General features: G+C 43.4%; 1 protein-coding gene across 2 annotated transcripts in view; it reads left to right on the forward strand.

Moving 5' to 3' along the window:
• The first annotated feature begins 1,078 nt into the window (after positions 1–1,078).
• Positions 1,079–15,791, forward strand: part of NEMF (nuclear export mediator factor) — a 125,060-nt gene continuing 110,347 nt past the window's right edge. The window contains exons 1-4 of one of the 2 annotated variants that reach the window (XM_029598370.1): positions 1,079–1,336; positions 8,014–8,082; positions 8,517–8,619; positions 11,108–11,233. In XM_029598370.1, the coding sequence (XP_029454230.1) occupies positions 1,278–1,336; positions 8,014–8,082; positions 8,517–8,619; positions 11,108–11,233 (357 nt within the window). In that variant the 5' untranslated portion in view covers positions 1,079–1,277. The remainder of the gene's footprint in view (positions 1,337–8,013; positions 8,083–8,516; positions 8,620–11,107; positions 11,234–15,791) is intronic. The other variant, XM_029598371.1, reaches the window with a different exon arrangement.

Genomic DNA, 15,791 nt, shown 5'->3' on the forward strand with positions numbered 1-15,791 from the left:
TAACAGTGCACTCGGTCGAGTGCACCATACTGCATGTTACTATCTTATATAGGTATATATCTCTATAGCTAAAGCTATATATCTATTTCTATACATAGATAGAGTAATAGAGCAGTTTGTAAATCCTAAAAGAAACACTCATGGAAACAGCACAGGGTACTACATTTCCCCTTTTCTTAGCTGAAAGTTATACAGCAGCAACCCTTGTACAGGGAGGGAACAAGAGTTTTTTGCTCAGAAATTCCTGTACTGCCTCTTTTAAATGCTAGATCTTAATGAGCAAAACAATTTAACACAAAATTAGTAGCACATGAGAAGCACATCATATTTTTCATACTGAAAGTGCAGAATTGCTAGCATTCACTTTGCTGGGTAAAATCGCTCGGATACTTGGAAATGTCTTGGAGCTGTCATAAAAACATTGAACAATAGAGGGAGCTAGTGAGGCAACACGACGTCAGAATATATTTTCTTCTAATATAGCAGGCAACAGCAGAATAATTGCCGGGCACGGTGGCGCGCGCCTGTAATCCTAGCTACTCGGGAGGCTGAGGCTGTCGGATCGCTTGAGTCCAGGAGTTCTGGGCTGCAGTGTGCTATGCCGATCGGGTGTCCGCACTAAGATGGGCATCAATATGGTGATCCCGGGGGAGCCCAGGATCACCAGGTTGTCTAAGGAGGGGTGAACCGGCCCAGGTCGGAAACGGAGCAGGTCAAAACCCCCGTGCCGATCAGTAGTAGGATCGCGCCTGTGAATAGCCACTGTAGGACAGCCTGGGCAAGATAGCGAGACACAGTTTCCTTTTATTTTAAATATTAGAATAGAATGTATTTTTATATAAGAAGCACTGCTAAACATTTTATTTTCCACTTTTATTTCAAACATCACTAATGTTACTATTGAATATATACTAAACATTTTAATTCAGAGTGTGTCTTTTTGGCGTGTCTTAAGACGTTATTTCTTTTTTATTGAAAAATCTTTTCTGCATAATCCAATCGCACGTTGCTCTATTTTATTTTTTATTTTTTGCTGGGGAACACTACTGCCCTCTGCCGACTGAGCATGGGATAATTTTCTGATAGCCGCTGCGATTTTCCCGTCTGCCAGCAGGGGTCAGGGCATTCAGCGGCCGGAACACTCGTTAGTCCGCTCTCAGTATTGATCCCGCAGACTTGCCGTAGCAGGCCGCTCATGTCTGGCTTGTGGATCCGGCGCATCCTCCGGGCAGCGTTCCGGTGAGCCTCTGACAGCACTGGTTTACAGTTTCGGCGCTATGAAGGGCAGATTCAGCACCATCGATGTCCGAGCTGTTATCGCTGAGCTGAATGCCAGGTACGGTTCTTGGTCCAGGGCCAGCCCGACACTGAGGATCCTGGTGCTGGGGCAGCTGTGCATGATGTGTAATATCAGGTTGAAAACTCGAGTTAGAGGCTGCTAGACCATAAGATGTAAACTAGAGTAGTCTCCCAAAAGCTTTGTATCGAAATTAACAGTTAACCCATCGGATTATTTATAACTGAAATAAATACAGCAACTCATTTCATAATTTGACAATGGTCTTTAAAATGTTGCCGATGAAACGTGCCATGGCGCAGACAGGTCAGCTCCTGGAAGAGTTTGAACCTGCTTGATTTTGTATCTAGATCTTGCCTTTAGAGGAAATGCATTTGTTAAAAGAAAAATGTTCTCTAGTAAAATGGCTCTGTTAAGAGGAGGAGGAGAATTCTTAAAGCTTGGGTGATTGGGCTTGCCAGAAGGTTGCCCTGCTCTACCAGGCTAAAAGTAGGCAGGGGCTTTCGTGGCATGCCAACTTGTAGGAAAGTTAAAAAGATGTGTTCCTGGGGTGTATTTAGCTCAGATGATGATTGTGGCGTGCATACGTCTTGATTTTCAAATGTGCACGCGTTATTGTGTGCCTGATTAGTTGCCAGCAAATACGCATGCCTTTTGTATGGTAGTTTCCCTCCAGAAATTAGCTGCAAGCTTCACATGTACAACAGTGCGCGTGTACCTAACAACTAGATGGGCCATACAAAATTCTCTCTTCTGGGACAGCCGCAATAAAGTGTAGTATATTGGGCCCAAATCTGAGTGCAGTGTGAGGCATGAGGGCAAAGGCTGCAGGATTCCAGCTCCAGAGAATGGTAATGAAGGGGTCTGAATGTCCGGATAAAGCACTCTTTGGAGTGTCTTCATGAGTTCACATTTTGTTGGCTTTTGTAATGTCATGTTTTCATATTCACCTGCTCGCTTCAGTCCTCATCCAGGTGCAGTGCAGCTTTTATTGGTCAGCATCCATGATCGGGTTATTGTATGGATTAGGATGTTTCTCACTGTTTATTTCACTGTAGTTTGGCTTATTTCATATTCAGAAGGACAGAGTTATTAATTCAGAGCAGATGTAGCCAAAGTGCCTTTGTAAGATTTAGGACTGAATTTCAAAGCCATTTACCTGCATGAAACACATTTGTATATGCGTAACTGGCTGTTATAAAATAACCCGGAGCTCAGTGTACGTAAAAGTATGCATATAACCAGATTTCATGCATAATTATATGCACTGGCGAAGGTGGGGGGAAGAGTCGGAGCTTGATTTTTAAAAGTGTGCACGTAAATTAATCTGCAGAAGTTGCCCCCTCAATAGGGTAGGGGTGAGTTTGTGCTTACTCATGCACTTCTGCATGTAAGTTCACTTTAAAAGTGTGGGCTAAAGCCTATGTGTACCAATTACACGCAGATTTTACCGCTGCCTGCACAGTTAAGGGATTCCCTCTTAATGCTCACTTTTTTTCAGTGTAGCACTTGGTTAGGCTTGCAGTTTGTGCTTAGTTATATCCAGAGGGAGACAAATAATGTTGTTTCTTAAGATGGATCCATTTTATTTTTTTCCCTAAAAATGTGGATACATGTACCTTCACACATTCTCCAGGTGTTTACTGCTCCTTCTCAGCTGTGTTTTGAGTTTTTTGCTCAACACTTTCCTTCTAGCTAATCCTCATATTGAGACCTAACTGGAATCGTTTTAGACAAAATCTTAGCTGGGATGGGTACCTGAGAAAGGGTCCCGAGGAAGCTGCTGTTCCTGCATTAGCCACAGTGGTGTAGCGAGGGGCGGGGCAGAGGGGGGGGGGGCAATGTTGCCGGGTGTCGGCTTAAGGGGAAGCACAGGCTCGCAGCAGCTTTGTCTTGGGGTGGGAGTGGCAGCAGCAGGAGAGGTCGCCAGGCCGCCAGCTGAGCCCAACCCACCGGCAGCTGAAGAGGAAGAGAGGCTATGGGCTGCCAGTGGAGCTCAACCTGCTGGCAACTGAAAATATGGAGAGGCTGCGATGTTACCTTTTATCTGTGGGGGCAGGGAAGTGGAAGCTATGTGAGCCCTCGGGGAAAAATTGTGTGCAGGCACGCACAGATTCCGCTTTCACGCCCCCAGCTCAAGAAGGCTGGCAGGCCATGGTTGAGCTTATCCCACCACGGCCCAATGTCAAGAGGAGGCCGTATATGTCTGTGTGAAAGCCTGTATGCATGAGTGTGTCTGTGTGATAGTCTGTATGCTTGTGTGTGTGTGTGTGTTTATGAGAGCCTATATCTGTGAGTGCCTATATGTGTTTCTGAGAGTCTATGTGTCACATATAGGCTCTCGCGGGCATGCACACACACACACGTAATGTGTCTGTGAAGGAGAGAGAGCCTGTGTATGTGAGAGAGAGGGAGGGAGTATGAGAAAGCATAGGCATATTTATGAAAGAGAGTGTGGCAGCCTGCATGTGAGAGCATATGAGTGTGTGTTTTTGTGGGCGTGTATGGGAATTGGAGCCTGCATGTGAGAGCCTGTGTGTTTGTGTGGGAATGTGACCCTAGGTGAGAGCATGTAAGAGTGAGAGTCTGTGTATGTGAGTGTGTGTGGGGGGGTGGATAGCAGGGAATGGGAGCGACCATGTGAGAGTGGATGTCTGTGTGTGTGTGTGTGAGTGAATAGGAGAGCCACTAGTGTAGCCTAGGGTCACTCAATCAAAATTGCCCGGTGCTCAAGAAAAGGAGGCTGTGCCGCAGGGCTGCCATGGAGCTTATCCCAAGAAGAGGAGGCCTTGCAGCAAGGAGCCCTGAAGAGAGGTAGAGGCTCTGATAAAGTTTGTTTGTATATGTGAGCAAGAGCATGTGGGAATGGGAGCCTGCATGTGAGAGAGCATGTGAGAATGAGAGCCTGAACCTATGCGAGTGTGTGTTTGTGAGAATAAGAGCCTGCGTATAAAAGCATGTGGGAGTGGGAGCCTGCATGTGAGAGTGGGAGCCTGTGTGTGTGTTGGGGGAGTGGGCACCTATGTGTGTGAGAGAGATCATGCGAGGGTGGGAGCTTGTGTGAGAGAAAGCGTGTATATAAGAGAGCGCATGTGAGAGAGAATGTGTATGAGGAAGGAAAGAAGATAGGAGGAGAGAAAAGAAACAGAATAAAAGAGACCCTGAGAAAGGAATTAGGAAAAGACAGACAAGGGGGAAAAAGAAGATCAAAGAAAAAAATAATTATTTTGACTTTCAGCGATTGGAATATGCCATCTTTGGAAATAGGAATGTGCATTTCTTATATATTTGAATTTTGCTTTTTTTCAGTATTCTACTGTTCACAGGCTTTCCATTTCAGTTTTGTCTGCATGTTTTTGTTTCCAATTTGTAGTCCTGTAAGCAATATAAGGGTGCTCTGTAACCTGTCGGATACAACACACCTCCTTCCCCCTCTCCCACATCTTTCAAGAGGGGCAGTACTACAGACAGTTACGTCTGTTACATCCTATTAATATGTAATCCAAATAACTCAGAAAAAACAATGGGGTTTTTCCACAGAATCACTTTTATTTGTCAGACTTTTCAGGTTTAGCAGTCAGAATGAAATAGACAATACACATCTCTACAGTCCTTGCTGCTCAGCATCGGTTTATACTGAGTAAAGCTCTACATCATTAGTAACTTTAACATATCAGAGACCTTGACTTGCTTAGAGTAAATTAATAAGCGTAACTAGTTAACTAATCCCATAACTTTAGGAGATTACCTTCCATTTCACCCTGAAGCAGTCTGTGAGGAGACAGTCTCTGCTGAAGGGAGCAGGTATTCTTGGCCCCAGTTGCTTGCTGGGCTAAGACTGTTCTGAACCCTGGAGAAGAAAAAGGCAGGTTTGAGACAATCAGCCAGGTAACTACAGGGATGCTTACAAGCGCAGCTCCTGAGCTCATCTGCTTTGTCTCAGGGAAGGGCGTGGGGGTGTAGGTTCGGATGAGGTCTTCAGGTGTTAATGGCTCTTTTTTTTGCTGGCCCCATGAGCCCTCTCTCCTGTTGCTTTTAACAGGCAATGCATGAATATGTAAGAAACCCATGCATAGTCAAGCAGCGGGGACGGCCGGGGGAGGGGGGGTGTCGTTTCTCCATTTTAAACTGCTGGCTCCCCTCTCCCATGGGAGGGGGGGGGGGGTCACTGCTCCTGCTGCATGGTGACTCTGGACCAGAATGTATTCTCAGTTCTGCAACCTCTTGACCTGCGAGCTGTCTTGTGGTGTTAGTGTTTTTTTATGAGCTCACTTGTCTGATAAACTGCCCTTTTGATAGGCTGTTTTTCGGGCAGATTTGGGTTGGTTTTGCTTCTGTGACCTGTCCTTGTCTTGGGCACGTCTTAGCTCATTGTTTATGAAAAGAAGTTATAGTCCTAAGTTAAACAGGAAGATCAGATAACCTGGGCACTTATTATCATTCTGGTTAAAAGTTCCTTATCTTGTTTTTCCCTTGAAACATACATGTCAGCGTCCCTCTTGTGGGGGCCAGTATTTATATTTGGTTGCATACAGTGGTTAAAAACTTCTGATATCTCCTACAGTTCCTTATTTTGTACTGAGTAAGGGTCGATCTCTGTTCTGCTTGTGTGACTGAGGTGCAGTATTTTGGCTAGTGTGCAGTTTTTCTGTAGGGATTTGTAGCTGTCCAGCTTGTTGTTTTCCCACTAGGTGGTGTATTAGTGTTATAGGGCCTGGTGAATATTTGCATTGCTGCCTTTTCATAGATTAGGCTGCTGCTGTTTGTGTCCTGAGTTACTGCTGTTATGGTATGGCAAGTTTCTAGGTGATTTTATTTTCTGTAGGGGTTTGTGTTACTTCACGAAGTGTTTGGCAACAGAGGGAGCTTCTTTTGCTGTCACTGAGGTGACACCAGAAGATGAATATATTTTTTTTGTATGTCCTAGTTCTGTTCTCCACTCTTTGTGCATCTTAAGTTCATATGATTGTTATGAGTATTGCTGTTTCATTGTAGTTATAATATTCTATGCATTTTGGGAAAGAGGATTCATAAAATAATGCATTGATATTTGTTTTATTGCATGGTCGGATCTGATGTTTCTGTTAAGTGTTCTTTATAAATGCACAGTATCATGTAAAAAGTAAAGAAACTATAATAAATTAATGCAGATTAATAAGACATTTTTAATGTTGGTAAGTGCTTGAATAATTTAATTAAAATATTTTAAAGCGCCACTCATGATGCATGATGGTTGTTGCACGCTACTTGGAAAACCATTGTCAGATGCACTCTAAGGCAGTAGCCACCTCAGGTCTGTCTCCTTTGTTGCTCTGATTTGGCCACCCTTTTCCTGTCAGAGTACCAGCTTTGATGTTCCGCGGCAGCTGTTTCTTGGTTACTTCTAGGTCACCTTGGCCGAGGGAGCAGAAGTCTGAGAAAGGAATCTAATACAGTTGGTCTGGTTGAAAGTGGAAATCCCTGTCCATGGGCCCTTGTGGTGACTCCATTTTTATAGATCTATGTGTTTGAGATTTTTTTATTGATACATGTAGAAGAACAAAATAGTAGATCAAACCCCTGTAAGATACACTGTGCTATTGTCATATGGCCTCTCAGGCTTATGATCTTAAACTTCAGCTAGCACCAGCCTGAGATGTCTAAAAGTAGCACTCTCACGTAGAGGCCGATACAGAAAGAAACGCGGGAGAGCGGGCGAGCGCACAGGCCAGTGTCCTGTGCACGCGATACAATAAATAAAACTATTCAAATTAGGGCCCGCGGTAAAAGGAGGCGCTAGGGACACTAGCGCTTCCCTAGCGCCTCCTTTTTGACAGGAGCAGCGGCTGTCAGTGGGTTTGACAGCTGACGCTCAATTTTGCCGGCGTCGGTTCTCGGACCCGCTGACATCCACGGGTTCAGAAACTGGACGCCGGCAAAATTGAGCGTCCGGTTTTCAAGCTTTTTTAAATTTTTTTATTTTTAATTATTTTTTTACTTTTAGGACCTCCGACTTAATATCGATATTAAGTTGGAGGGTGTACAGAAAAGCAGTTTTTACTGCTTTTCTGTGCACTTTCCCGGTGCCGAGAGAAATTAACGCCTATCTTTGGGTAGGCGCTAATTTCTGAAAGTAAAATGTGCAGCTTGGCTGCACATTTTACTTTCTGAATTGCATGGGAATAACTAATAGGGCCATCAACATGCATTTGCATGTTGCGGGCGCTATTAGTTTTGAGGGGGTTGGACGCGCGTTTTCGACACGCTATTACCCCTTACTGAATAAGGGGTAAAGCTAGCACGTGGAAAATGCGCGTCCAACCGCAGGTTAACAGTGCGCTCCACCAGAGTGCACTGTTCTGTATCGGCCTGATAGGAAGGAGCAGGACTGCTGAGAAAGCTATGCCAGTCTGAGAGTCAGGAAAGAAAAAGACAGCATTTCCTCCAAGATGGCTGCAAACTCAGCAGGGCAGAGCTTCCAGCAGGTGGCTACAGTAAAAAGTCCAAAACTGTCAAGGTAGAGGAGGAAGCATGAAGCAAAGACATGCACGCAGATCAGAGAGGTAGCAGGGTCCATGTCTTTATCTATCAAGTCAAGAGGCAGGTTTGTTTTAGTTCGCTTAGTGCGATTTGTGTAATTGGTTTGTAAATTTGAACTTGAGCACTATGCAAGCCTGTTCACGTTGCTGCTACTCCCTGTATTTATTTGACTAATACTGACTATGTTTTCTTGACAGCCTGCTGGGAATGAGGGTGAATAATGTTTATGATGTGGATAATAAGACCTATCTTATTCGCCTTCAAAAGTAAGAACTGTCTTTTTTTTTTATAAACCAAGCTTGCAGCTGTGTGGTGAGCTGGTAGCTGAAGATGGGGGTGGGATGGGGATAACTGCCTCGGGTGTCTCGCATTGCACCTCGGCACAGTGGAGCTCAGCTGTCCCCAGAATTGTAAAAATTCTGTAACTCATGCAACCTTTTGTGGTCTTCTCCCTCTTTGTCTCCCTTCCCCGGTCTCGTCCCAAGAGCACTAATAGCCCTGAGAGCCGGAGAGATGGCCTCCTTCAGCACTACTTTGAGGCTGGCAGCTGCCTCCCCATGCTCGAGCATGTCACTTCCTGTCGGACCAGAGACCTGAGCACAGGCCTCTTGCTGAGCTGCAGCTTGAGCCGCAGGGCTGGCCTCGTGTAAGTGGATTCACTTAGCTCACTTTGCTTTCAATTTTTTTTTTCCCCCAACAGGCCGGAGTCTAAAGCTGTACTTTTAGTCGAATCCGGCATAAGAATTCACACAACAGAGTTTGAATGGCCCAAAAACATGATGCCCTCTGGTTTTGCGATGAAGGTAGGTACGTCAGTGCTAATGAGGTGCGATTTCATGGAGTCCTAAACCTGGAGCACTGAGGAGGAAGCTGGATGTGAACACGCAGTGGCTTTTTCTCTAGGGCTCTTCTTCCAGCTGACGTTGGAGAGGAGCATAAAGTGGACCTTGTACTCAGAAATCCTCCGAGTAGGTTTTTGTTATCTAGATCGGGTCTGGCCAACTGTGGTCTTTGAGGGACACAAATTGGTTTGGTGTTTTAGGATAACTCGAATGCAAATTAACTGGAGTGTTCGACCAAATGCATGAATATTCATTGTGGACATCTTGAAAATGAGACCTGGTTCTCAGGCCAGAGGTGATCACTATGGATTTAGATCCTAAGTCTGGTTCTCAAAGGTCCAACACAAGTCTGGCATTTAGGGTAACCAAAATATCTGAAATGTATGCAGATATCTTAGAAAGATTCATTGCCGATACCCTGCAAATGCATATCTAGAACTGGCTAGTGCTAGGGTTTCTCTTTTTTTGGCCTCGCAGTTTCCTCCTGCTCCATTGGGCTTACAGCTAAGTTGGAGTTGGGCTAGGATCCTGGTATTATGAGTCTTGAATCACAACTACCCAAAGATTTCTCCCCCATTTCTATCCCCTCCCCTCTGCTGGAGGCCATGCACCAGGACGCCTTCCAGAACCTTGCACATGGATTCCTGAAGGAGCTCTGGGCCTAGATGTCACCACTGCATAACAATCGTAATGCTTTCCTTCCCCACCCTCCACCCCCCAGGGTCTGTGAACGCTGCCCATGCAGTATCCCCAGCTGACCTGGATAGTGGAAGACCTGAGTCAGGGTTCATACCAAGTCCCTCTACAAGGCAATGCTGAGCTTGCCACCCATTTCTAACATTGTGTTTTCTTGGTTTTCAAGCAATATGCTGGATTCACATTTTGGGGCGGGGAAAGGGGGCCTCCTCTTGGGATAATGACCACGCCTTTTGTCAATGTGTGGGATCTGTGATTGGGTGATTTTGGGATCAGGGTGAGAGAGAACATAAGAACATGCCATACTGGGTCAGACCAAGGGTCCATCAAGCCCAGCATCCTGTTTCCAACAGTGGCCAATCCAGGCCATAAAAACCTGGCAAGTACCCAAAAACTAAGTCTATTCCATGTTACTGTTGCTAGTAATAGTGGTGGTTATTATCTAAGTCAACTTGATTAATAGCAGGTAATGGACTTTTCCTCCAAGAACTTATCCAATCTTTTTAAACACAGCTACACTAACTGCACTAACCACATCCTCTGGCAACAAATTCCAGAGTTTAATTGTGCGTTGAGTGAAAAAGAAGAGGATTTGGTGTTAGGAATGGAGAATGGGGAAATTATGCAAGAGGAGTACAGAGCATTCATGTCAAATAAAGGAGGGAAGGCTAAAGATTGGAGGGGGCTAGAGATTGTGTTAGTATGGGAAGTGCTCTTCATGTTGATGTATTGGTTAATCGTGCTTGGGTTAACTTCTGGAATCGTAGCTAAATTATGACAAAGTTTCAGTTGTTCTCCCTCAATGTTAAGGGATTAAATTTGTATAGAAAATGACAACTATTGTTTAGAGAGCTGGCACCCGATTATGTTATTATTACTCTACACTACATTAGCTCATTTTATATTTCATTTTATTTGCCTGCATTGAACCATCTACTCGTTATGCCTTTTGCCTTGTTAATCCCCCCTTGTGTTGTTACTGCTCCCTTCCCCCCCTGTTCGCTGTATTTCTCTTAGTTCCTTGTAAACCGATATGATGTACCCACGAATGTCGGTATAAAAAAGTTGTTAAATAAATAAAGTAAATAAATCCTCTAAGGTATCTATTGCTATGGTTCAGGAAACTCATTTAAAAAAAAAAAAAAAGATGTTCTCTAAGGACTTCCCGCATACAGACCGATACAGTTCGGTGCGCTCGGCTGACTGCCTTGTGCAGAAATTACTTATACAAATAATTTTGGCTGCTCGTTGCAAAATAGCATTACTCTGGAAATGTAAGTCGGCACCAACCTTACAATCAATTTTTAACCATTTGCGTAAGATTTACAGATTGAATAAAATCACAGCCATACGGAGAAACTCTAAATTTGGTAAAACATGGATGCTGTATATTTCCTGGTTGGCATCAAATGAACTCACCTTTGGGTAACTCATTGCTTTAGTTATTCTTCCTGAGCCAGTATCCTTCTGTGTAGATCTTTAATTCAGTATTTTGTACTCCTGTATTGTAAATATATTTGTATTCCAATCTTTGACTTACATGATATACTTGATACTTCTCTTATGAGGGGAAGGGTGATGGCATATGGGAATGTACATGTAAATTGTTCTTGCGATATTTTGTTCTGTTGAGTTGCTGGAACTGTTTTACATATATCATAATAAAAATGTAAAGTACAAAAAAAAAATATTACCAATTTCATGGAGTCAGAGCAGAATACCTGTTCAGTGTTTGTGTTTTGGGTTTGGGCAGTGCCGGAAGCATTTGAAGACCCGCAGGCTGGTCAGCGTGACACAGCTCGGCGTGGACAGGATTGTAGACTTCCAGTTTGGCTCAGATGAAGCTGCCTATCACCTGATCGTGGAGCTGTATGACAGGGTAAGCTGGAAACATGCTTGTTTTGCTCCTACCTGTTGTTCTTGGTAAGCAGGCCATGGTTTAATGTCACAGTAAAATAATAATGCCAACAGTACCTGGCTAAAGTAGGGTCCTGATAAAACTCTTAAAGCTGTACCCGTCACATTTCTGACAGCACGCCTGACCATATTCAGATGTGGCACTTCACAGGAGTGGAATCTGAAAATGAATGCTGCTGTTTGTTTTATAGTCTCTTAGAGCTAAATTTTCAGAGGCCGTCTGTGCTTAAAAGTATGCCTGTTACCTGGTATGGTGTTTAATTTTTACACAAACTGGAGAGAGAGGTAGAGCTGGAACTTCCAGGCATGCTTTTTGATTTTAAAAACTCTGCGCATAAGTTTACCTGCACAAGTTCTCCAATGAGGAAGTGTAATTGTGCGAATTCATCTGTGCATGTACTGGAGCGTTGAAATGTATGCACCTGAGTTCACTTTGAGCATTCCAGGTAACGTGTGCGTATAAAAAGTGCACCAGGACTTTAACTGAATGTGCACAGTTATAAACTGACGCTCCCTATGAGCTTCCTGCTGCACTGAGCTTCTGTATTAAGGTTTACTCTGCCTTGGGTGGTTTCTATATGGCTTTTCACAATATCAGTTTACTTGTTTCTCGGTGTGATAATTTCTGGCTTTTGTCATATTCTCCATTTTTCTCCTCTGTTCTAATATACGTCTTATATTTTTATACTCTTTGGAATAAACTACATACACAGTTTGTCGATGGCCCCCTGCTTTTCCACCCTCTTCTTTCCCAGAATCCCTTCTGTAATTCTTTTTGCTTCCCACGCCTCATTGTACTGCCTAGGTAGGGTTCTGATGGGAAACAGCACAGCAGCACCTCCTTTTTCTTGGATTCAGTGGCAAATATTGTTCACTAGGAGGAGCTTTCAGAAACTTTAATCATTAATATTTCTTTGGAGTAAAATGCGAATGAAAAAGAGTTGGAAATTGTGGAACGTCAGTACATACGTTTTTTGAGTAAGTTTTATATTTGTTTTGGTGCTTTTCAGCATGTGTGAAAAATACTGATACAGTGGCTCTGTTGACCAGGAGACATGCCAACTTTCATTGTAGTGGTCAGTTTGGGTTTAGACTTGGAGACCAACATACTAAGCTTCATTATGCTTTGCAAAAGCATCAATGAGTGGGAAACAACAAATAACGTGCACAATTTTGTTTGCAACATTTTTTGCATGCTGTTTGCCAATTTTTCACATGTATTTGACTTTGCAAAATACAGCGCAAAATCTTTGCAGAACAGGTAATGAGCTGCATACTTAGGCAAAGCAGCTCAATATGTATGTTTGCATGGCTAAATTTTGTGCAAAAAATTGGCAAAATGAAATTTTTTGCAAAACTTAAGTAATACTTTATAAATGATAAATATTAGTAATAATTTTTGTAATAAAAATTTCACATAAACTTTATCACAGAAAACATTTGCTATGAATGTAGTCAAAACCATGAATATGCCTGCAGCGCTTGTCAACTTTCTATCAATAGGATAAATTCCAGGACCATGATTGGCCTTCACACCAAGAGAACAACTGTAGCAGGAGAGGTAGATAGTGGCTATAGTAGATTAAAAGATTTATCTGATAATCTGATGATATGGATTCAATATTTTTAAAGGAACAGTTGCTTACACCTTTGTGAGATAATCAGTCAGGTTTATTGTAAAAACATAAATATACAAGATTTAATACAGTACAGATATTTTCTTTTTGTTTTAAGTTTCTAAAATTTTACAGAGCAAATCACTGTTAGTAAAAATATGCAGAACTCATGCTTTATCTCCAAGTCAACTTACATTTGTCAATTACACAATGTCAAACTTATTAACCCAGCTGAAAGGTAACGAAGCCAGTTTTATCTCACCCTTAGCTATTGGTGGGTCATACTCCTGCAGAAAGCCAGGACCTGTCTCAGCATGCCATGGGGAAAATCTAGCAAATCTCCGACTGGCAGATGACAGGAAAAATAGAACCCAGAGGTCTTACAGACATCTCCGTGAGGTATGCCAGCAGGAACAGTGTAAAGAAGTTCTTGGCTTTAGCCAAAGTTCTTTCAAAGGAATAAGTTGGCAAGACATCTACTCCCAGGTTATGGAGCAGGATAGGCTGAGCACGGAACTCAGTCTTAGACTTGCTAGTTCACAGGTATAGTGAATTGCAGCAATCAAAGTTTTGGGAAAAATCCCATAGGAAAATGGCCTGGAGTAATGCAAGGGAAAAGATTAACAATCTTAAAATTCTGGGGAATAGAATTCAAGGTTGGTATAGTTCAGAGACCTTTTTTCTATTGGAACCACAATGCATTTTAGTTTCCATAGGATCCAACGTCAATCTTGATTGGATGTTACCACCTTCTATAGACACAAGATTGGTGGGATGCAGATGATGTCTGAGTCCAGATGCAGATAAATATTCTCACCAATGGGTAATCAAGTTAATCAGCGGACATCTGCTGAACAATACCCATTTCATAGCTGGTTGCATGGCTAGATACAAAGTTTTCACTAAGAACATGTTCACAGTCCATGTGTCCTGAGTGTCCTTGCACATTGTAAAGTGTAGACAGATGTCTGAATTGGAAGAACTATTATAGCTTCTTCTCTGCTGTATGAGTCACAGTCCTAAATTAAGTAGCCAAGATCATCGTGTGGCTGAAGACTCCATCATTGTGTTACTTAAGCCTGCATTTTGGTTCAGACTATGTGCATGGCTGTAGGCCATAGTCAATTATGCATATCCTTGTTTAGGGTCACTGGCTTTTACCCTACAAGCCAAAGCAGCAACATCTACTTCAGAAACGAATGGAGATCTCCTAAAGTCTTTGTCACATAATGCTACCCCTAACATCCACTCCAGATTATCCGCTTGGTCACTTAGATGGTTCTTCCTAGTACTGTACAGACCCCACCTGCCTACCCACTGGATTCCCACTTGCCTCTGGGTAAGTACTCTACCTCTCAAATTTTCCCCTGGTGGTTTCTAGGGACACTGTGACCCTACAAAACACAGGGATCACATAGCTACCTGAAATGACACCCACATAACAAACCCAAAAATATACTGATAACATCCAATGACACACTTCTGTAAGTCACTGATCTGCCAGAGATGTACAGCTGACATAAAAACATAAGACTTGCCATGCTGGGTTTGACCAAGGTCCATTGAGCCCAGCATCCTGTCTCTGACAGCGGTCAGTCCAGGTCGCAAGTACCTGGCAGATCCTGTAAAATAGATCTAATTCCTGTTACTCACACCCAGGGATAGAAATAGCTTTCTTTTTCCATCTATAAGCAGGCTGAATTAGCCATAACATGTGGGTGACACCATTTGGCAGCACAAAACAGACCTGAGTTAATGAAGACAAAGGAGGAACAGTAAACATGAAAAGATTCAACTTGCAAACAGCAAGCAGGGAACATGAACAAGAATTTATATAGTTAACACTACCTAATTAAGATTTACTGTAGCCAGTGCCCAGGGTGGGAGGAGGGGGGAAATTTGGTGGCAGGCTGTGCACAGGAGATTGTGTAGCTGGGACAGGACCTGGGTCACCGGTCTGCTTCCCTTGAAGCCAAACCAAGACTAGAGAGTTCTAGCAAATTTGAAGCAGTTCTCTTCAGGGCTGTATTTATAGAACAAATCATAGTGCAGAACACTGACTCTGTAGCCAATAACACTTTGATATTAACCACTCCTAGAACAAGATTGCAATTGAAGGAACAGGCAGTCTAGGCCTAGTTTTGAATTCAGGCAATCTGGTTAACCCCTTCAGGCCCTGCTGTCACAAAAGGAATCTCCCACTGGAAAACACTGTAGAATTTTACCCCAGTCAAGGTACCACCCACAAGGCAGCATAGGAATTTAGAAGGGAAGGGGGAGACGCACGTCCTAGTGCAAAACGAGGAATCACAATACTACATAAAACATTTCGCCATAGTCTAAGTATGGATTCTTTACCTTAGCTTTAGACTAGAGCTTCAACAATTTGATGCTAATCCGTCATCTTTCCAGTCTTTTGAGTAGTTGCATGGTCCCAGTATCCTTACCAGGGGACTGGGTTTCAGAGCAGCTGCCCTGAGGGGCAGTGAGAAGCACAAAGAGCAGGGGAGAGATCAAGGGCTCCTTAACTGTATTCACAGTGCCATATTAATTCTTCTTCAGCCATGCCTTTGTTACCTAAAATAAAAGTGTGGGTTGGTCTGCTGTCTCACTTAAGGGCACTTCTGCCGCTTGTTCTAGTTTGAGGATCTTAAACTATCTTTGTTTTTTCCATCATATACCTGCCCCCCCCCCCCCCCCTTCACACCACCAGCGCCTTCTCTGGCCAGGAGGAAAGTCTTCCCTGAGGCTTTACCCTCAGAGCTGCTCCTTTGGCTGGGAGAGGTCACTAGAGGTAAAGCCGTCTTTCTTACCTCCTCGGTTTCAAGTTCATCACTTCTGCTTCACCGGCCCCATCAGATCAGAGATTGAACGTACGAGCTGCAGCCTGAGCCATGGGACCAG

The sequence above is a fragment of the Rhinatrema bivittatum genome, chromosome 4, assembly GCF_901001135.1.
Source record: "Rhinatrema bivittatum chromosome 4, aRhiBiv1.1, whole genome shotgun sequence".
Taxonomy (NCBI): Eukaryota; Metazoa; Chordata; class Amphibia; order Gymnophiona; family Rhinatrematidae; genus Rhinatrema; species Rhinatrema bivittatum.